The 6,931-nt window shown below is 31.3% G+C and overlaps 1 protein-coding gene across 3 annotated transcripts; it reads left to right on the plus strand.

Annotated features, from left to right (window-relative positions):
* Positions 1-1,916: 1,916 nt before the first annotated feature.
* Positions 1,917-5,490, plus strand: LOC128203755 (uncharacterized). 3 transcript variants are annotated; one of them, XM_052905297.1, is made up of 5 exons: positions 1,917-2,353; positions 2,748-2,839; positions 4,012-4,130; positions 4,394-4,483; positions 4,593-5,490. In XM_052905297.1, the coding sequence occupies exons 2-5, from the start codon at positions 2,760-2,762 to the stop codon at positions 4,658-4,660; spliced, it is 357 nt and encodes a 118-aa protein (XP_052761257.1). In that variant the 5' UTR covers positions 1,917-2,353; positions 2,748-2,759; the 3' UTR covers positions 4,661-5,490. The 3 variants fall into 3 exon arrangements, with proteins under 3 accessions (XP_052761257.1, XP_052761258.1, XP_052761255.1); XM_052905298.1 differs by having other exon boundaries at positions 1,917-2,217; XM_052905295.1 differs by lacking the exon at positions 1,917-2,353 and having other exon boundaries at positions 2,362-2,839.
* Positions 5,491-6,931: the final 1,441 nt, after the last annotated feature.

Raw genomic sequence — 6,931 nt, forward strand, 5'->3', positions numbered from 1 at the left:
CATGGGATCTGATGTTTATATAATACCAACTCGCTCTCTGGTTACTTTTACACCACAGAGAACAGTTCAGAGTACTTTATTTTCATGGCTGTATCTGTCTTTAACTTATGTCGATATTAGATTTTAATTGAAAGGTAATGTTCGGTTATTGCGTTTATGACAAGAAGTATATATTAATTACAGACACAAGACATTTCATGATTCAAGCGGGTATCCTATCTTTCATGAAACATGATAAAATTTAATGGTAGAAAATATAATGTTACAAGGTGAATCTGTTGAAAAACGATAACATGACCCGAGACAAATTAAACGGCTTTTCTGTCTAGGTATCATTTGATATGCTTGACAACGTTACAATGAAATTAGTGCGGTATAATTATTACCACAATGTGATAAATCTGAACTCACTTTCCAGATTTCTAGATTTTAGTCATCGTCTTGTTTAAAATCGGTCAACTTAAAAAGGAGTGACTGATGTATCATACAATTGATATAGATAAGTTGTATATACGCGATAAATAGTCAGGTCATATTTAAAGCGTCCATCTTTCTGATGAAGAATTTTACGAATAAAGAACACTTGAAAAAAGCATTTTGTGTGCATGAAGTTAATTTTCGATTGTGAAACGATAACTTTCTTCCCATGCACTACATATGTTATTTATTTTGCTCTGTTGGTGCAGTGTACAAATATGTGTAACGTATTCTACATTGTTATATTGTGATGAGCAACATTGAGTGTTTAATTTGTTATTGCTTGTTGTGGTCGATTTACATATTCAAGGGCATTCGCAATTATTTGTCAATTAACCGTATAACCGATTTCTCACCTAAGAAATTAATTAAGGCAAATACATCTGCTAAAGAAAAAGAATTGTCATAAACAATTGCTCGTTCAATTTGTTATCAATTATATTTCAAAGCCTGCTAACCATAAGCAATTAATTTCAACTCTTACTTGGTAACAATACAAATGTTAATAGTTGCTGTATGTTGACAATAAATGATAGATGTGCTATAATATTCCTATGAATGAACTATATTACCACAGCAAAAACAAATCGTATCGTTCCGTATCATTGTTTAATACTTAAATTAAATATCATTAAAAAGCATTATAAAAATGTCCATGTGTTCTAATAACTTGCCATTTTGCATATGGACATAGAAGTTACTACAGATGGTAAAAACTTCCAAAGAAGTAACTTTATCAAGAGTGCCTACAACATTAACTTTCAAAATGTTCTAATTTATTTCAAATCAAATCGGTTCCTATCAAGAGCAGTAATTTACAACGATTTCCAGTTCCAGTTCTGATCCAGCTTAAAACCAATCCTATCAAACTTTAAATCCCATTTTGTAAGCAAGACTCTGCTTTGGAAGCGTATAATCAGAATTACTCAGTATCTGTCATTGTGCTACGTGATAACTGGATCTGAGGCATAAGAAGAGTGAATCATAACACACCTTGCCTTATATTAATGACAATGTCATTAAGTTGAGTGCCAAAGTATTATACAACGTTCAATACGGGCGCTAATGATCAAGTGAGTCATTGTGAAAGGCATTGTTAAAATATTTAATGTCCAACAACTTTCATGTTATTTAATTATATCTTTCTCGTTTTGAAGCATAGTAATGTTGCAATCATATCGCATTTAATTTATATTTTCCAATTTTTATTCAAACTCATCTCTCTGTAAGCTTATTTAATCTTTTTATGTTTACAGTTAAGGTTCAGAGAAGGTGCGTCTGACAGAAAAGTAAATTGTTTTGTATATAATGTTACAACATATTAAGAAGAGTGCAAATGGGAATTCTTACATTCCTTTCTATACCAGAGTGAGCACATGAAGCAACGTAAACAGTGTATTTACTGTCATTATGAGATATGATATGCATTATAATATATGGGAGATGTGATGTTAATCTACTTGTCTAGTTTCATATAAACTCATTCATATAAATTTGTCAGTACCAGTAGTCGGTTTCTACTATTTCTTTTAATCAATTAATATTACATTAACCTTTGTCAATGTTTGAAAATGAGAATCTTGGTGTGTTACCACAGCAATGCATGGTTTTATTTCGTGCATTCATAATCCGACCAATATCTGGATTACTACGTAAGAGTGGAAGTACTTGCGTGATTTAATTGATTTTTCTGGTAGGCGTATGGAGGGATTAAAGATTCGGAGGACATCTATAATCTGAGTAATGAACCAAGCCTTCACTATAAGATAAGATACATTTCCAACTAAAGCTCAGTTTCAGTATCTAAAGTATCACTGACTTTACTTAATTCACTTATTTATACGTGTGGAGTATTCATCTTATTTGAGGAAAATAGGTATTTAATACGATATAATATTCATTTTAATACGATATTTATTATGTTGTGTACATTTTGATGTAATAGGAAGGTTTTGTCAAGAGATGTTTTAGTAAACTCTTCATATCTTTTTCATGAAAAATTTAATCGATTAATCATGCTAATGAATGGTATCTGTGTGTATTTTAACTTGCTTGGTTAGCGTTTTTATTTCGGCTTGCCCCGTAGTTTTCATTGTTAATTTTTGACAATAATGGTTATATGTATGCAGCGGAGTTTGTTAACGGGGTATTTTAACATTGCCTTCGTTACCTTTTTGACTACGGCTTGTCCCTGTATTTTTTATTGTTTATAATTTGACAATAATGGTAAAAAAGGTATGAAGTATGTTAACAATTGTTTTTACTTACAGATCGAACACAATATGAGACAGTTTGTCGTGTTGGTTCTGACTGTTTTCGGAATGGACGTTGTATGTGTATCAGGAAAGTCCTTCCACTATTTGTAAGTAGCAATCTACAACGTATTTATTTATATTATATATTAAGTATAGATTTTGTTTATAAAAATGATTTTTTTTTAATCATTTTAAACGTTAATTTGATCAATGCACATATCCTAAGTGTTTGACATTATATATCGTCTGCTGGCCTAGCTTTTGTACATAAAAATGAAATATGCAAGTAAATAAAATTTAAATAAACGAGTACAAACAATTGAACTACAAATATTTATCATTGAAATAATCAAGCACATGCATTTGAAATATACAAGCACATACAATTGAAATATACAAGCACATACAATTGAAATATACAATCAGATATTACAAAAATATACAAGCACATACAATTGAACTATACAGGTACACACAATTGAAATATACAAGCATGTACTTTGAGAATATGGAAGCACAAACAATGGAAATATACAGGCACAAACAATGGAAATATACAGGCACATACAGTTGAAATATACAAGTACAAGCAATTAAGTATATATAAATACATACTATTGAAATATACAAGCACATACAATTGAAATATACAATCAGATATTACAAAAATATACAAGCACATACAATTGAACTATACAGGTACATACAATTGAAATATACAAGCATGTACTTTGAGAATATGGAAGCACAAACAATGGAAATATACAGGCACAAACAATGGAAATATACAGGCACATACAGTTGAAATATACAAGTACAAGCAATTAAGTATATATAAATACATACTATTGAAATATACAAGCACATATAACTGAAATATACAAGTACAAGCAATTAAAATATACAAATACGTACTATTGAAATATACAAGCACATGCGATTGAAATATACAAGTACATACTATTGAAGTAAACAAGAACATACCGTTACAAATTAATACAATATAAATATACTAGTACATACCATTGACATATTGAAGTACATACATTTGAAATATGCAAATATATACAACTGAAATATACAAGTTTATACAACTGAAATATACACGTTCAGACAATTAATACATACAAGAAAATACAATTGAAAGTACATATAAAAACGAATGAAAATGCGAACAAGCAACGGACGTCAAACAGAATTAAACTTAATTTCAAATGGCCCATAGAGTCTCATCAAACATCCTAGCAGAAAGAATGTAACTGTTTGCTCTTATATTCAGGGAAAGTGCCCAAAAGTTCGGACAAGACAACCTGTGCAAGACTTATGATCAGAGACAGATGCTCCAGAGGGCAATACTTGGCAAGGTCTGTTCATCATCTGACACAGGAATTATAAATGGTATGTGAATACAATAGAAGTGATACATGACAAATAACTTGGATAAATAAACTGAACGGATAAGTTGTTGATTTTGTAATCAGGATAAATAATACCACTCGAGTCCACTCGATTAATTGTATGTTTGATTTACACAATAAAATATCATTTTTTGTGTATTAAAATGTTAACATAATGTGCATTTTAACTTGATGTCATTAAGTATCACTATTTTAAATTCAGAAATTTATTGAATTATTATTCATTCCCTTGAACGTTTTTAGATGACTTCATAATGTACGTAGTCCACACTCTATGCAAAGATACAGGTGGCTGGCTCGCTGATTGGGTGCTCAAACACGTTGATATGGATGGTAAGATTGGCTCCTGTTTTTATATTTACTCATAGCACATGCCTTTCAGTATCAGATTTGTATATATTAGATAAGCAAATATAATAAGGATTGTATTATATATTTTCAGGCGATGGACGGGTATCCCATTTTGAGGAAAATATGTTCTACAATGACTACGAGCTGTCACCAAACTAGGAACAATATTATTGTACTATTGAACACATCCGGTTTTGTTTGAATAGCTTTCGGATTGCTGGTAAATCCGTTCTGTATTTCCAACCTTTATGGGACACTTCTGGTGATTTGCCAGGGTTGTGGATTGCTGGTCAATCTGTTATGTATTTCCAACCTCTATGGGACACTTTTGGTGATTTGCCAGAATTGTGGATTGCTGGTCAATTCGTTTTGTATTTCCAACCTTTATGGGACACTTCTGGTGAATTGCCGGGGTTGTGGATTGCTGGTCAATCCGATTTGTATTTTCAAACTTTATGGGACATTTCTGGTGAACGACCATGGTTGTGGATTGCTTCTCAATCCGTTCTGTACTCTCAGCCATTTAAACTCTTATGTTTAATTTGTAGATTGGCTTTTATGACCACCAATGAACTTTCTATATGTAATATGTCTTGCTATTTGTGTCATTCATTTTCATTTTACTCTCGTTTTAATGAATAGTTATTTATTGTGTATGACTACTTTAAATGTATCTTAACTGTTTATTCTGTTCGTTTTATTTCTGCAGTAAAAGAGTTGATTATTTACTACAATCTGTAAGACTATATATGAATACAACGAAGGGAAATAATTTTAAACTTTTGTTCCTCTTCAATTGAGTAGTATATAACTTGTGGTTTTCTAATGTGTAAGTTAATGACAGAAACAAGATATATTGATCTATTTCGCAGCTCGTATTTTAGTTTTTTATTATAACTGAAATCGGTCATGCATTAGGCTTTCGGTATTTTTGTATTGTATCTATATGTTTTTGGTGTTAAGACTATAATAAATGTATTTATAAACAATTAAAACAACTTCGATTCTCCGACTTCGAGCATTCGAACAAATGAGCTAGTAAGAGCATTGTTGCAAATGGGAGTCTTCGTCTACCTGCTCACTCCCCAGAGGTTTGTTGACTGATACTGTAAATGTACTCCGTTGGATATTACAATCGTGTGCTATTATTTATTTATTTATTTGCGAAATTGGCTAACTAGTATAGTAGCAAGTAAATAATCAACGGATTTGTTTTATTTTGTATAATAAGCTGGACGAACTATATCATTCCTTTAAACGATTCTAATCAACAGCAAGAGCATAAAACATTAGAATCGCAACGTATTCAAATAGGAATGATATCAACACCTTGTGAACATACAGTTTGCTATTTATTTCAAACACTAGGTTACAGCACAGTGTGAACGTTAGAAAGGCAAATAACATGCCGGTCATATTGATATTTTTACTGTTATAATGCTTCTAAAAGCTACATTAACAAATAAGGTTACTAGTTTAAACATCTCGTCAATAAGACGGTCATCATGAATCAGAAAGCATGGTTTGTATCATCAATATGCTCGACGAATATATCCTGTTTGCGCATATTAAACAAATCTCTACCATAAGTCTGCATATCTTTTCTATTGAAATAAGTTAATCGTCACTTTAGTGCAATAACTCAATATCTGCTTCTATTTCTATTTAAGGACGACGATATATGAGTTGAAATTGAGGTTAATCAAAGCATCTGTCGCCCGAAAATCCATATTGCTAAGTTGGCGGTTAACAATAGTTAATACTTTGAAAATCAAGATCGTAAAATATGTAAAATTTTATTTTCCAATACGAAGAGTCCATGAAAATCAACTTGTATTAATTGAAAAGCGTCAATAAAATGAATCTATATCAGCAAATATATTTAAAAAACATAAAATATAACAATATCTATTGTACATACGCTACAATAAAGTTGTGCCTGGTATATGACAAACCATGTCCTAAAACGACAAAAGATACATGAGTATTTATTGTTGAAAATAACATCCTCGAATTGTCATTCTTTTTTTGTGTATGTTTGTTCAAGACGGTCTAGTTCGTATTTCCTATTAATGTTTATGCTCCTTCATACGGGCATCGAGACTGGTTACTTTCTCGATAGCCACTTTGCAGATGAATAGGACAGTTGTTTGTAAACATTCCGTTTCAAGAGAATTAGGAGCAAAAAGAGAAAAGTGGGTTGCTGAAGCCGCTGTTTTTCAGCTTCGACAGAGTGGCGGGTGTTATTTATGTCTGTGAACAATCCTAATCTAAAACAGGTCTCTTCCTTCCGGAATGTACCTTAAAATAGATTGAAGATTTTTCTGCAATTTTAATTGACACTTATACGTGCATAAAACAGCAATTTTCGTACAATGTGAATAGGTAATAAACAACACAAGAATTCCTCCTTAAATAAATATAAGGTCT

This window comes from Mya arenaria, chromosome 9 (assembly GCF_026914265.1).
Source record: "Mya arenaria isolate MELC-2E11 chromosome 9, ASM2691426v1".
Taxonomy (NCBI): domain Eukaryota; kingdom Metazoa; phylum Mollusca; class Bivalvia; order Myida; family Myidae; genus Mya; species Mya arenaria.

Coding starts and splice junctions, on each gene's coding strand:
- LOC128203755 (XM_052905295.1), top strand. CDS start 2,715: ATGAAGTATGTTAACAATTGTTTTTACTTACAGATCGAACACAATATG. Junction 2,840..4,011: donor GGAAAGTCCTTCCACTATTT/GTAAGTAGCAAT, acceptor TCTTATATTCAG/GGAAAGTGCCCAAAAGTTCG. Junction 4,484..4,592: donor CAAACACGTTGATATGGATG/GTAAGATTGGCT, acceptor ATATATTTTCAG/GCGATGGACGGGTATCCCAT.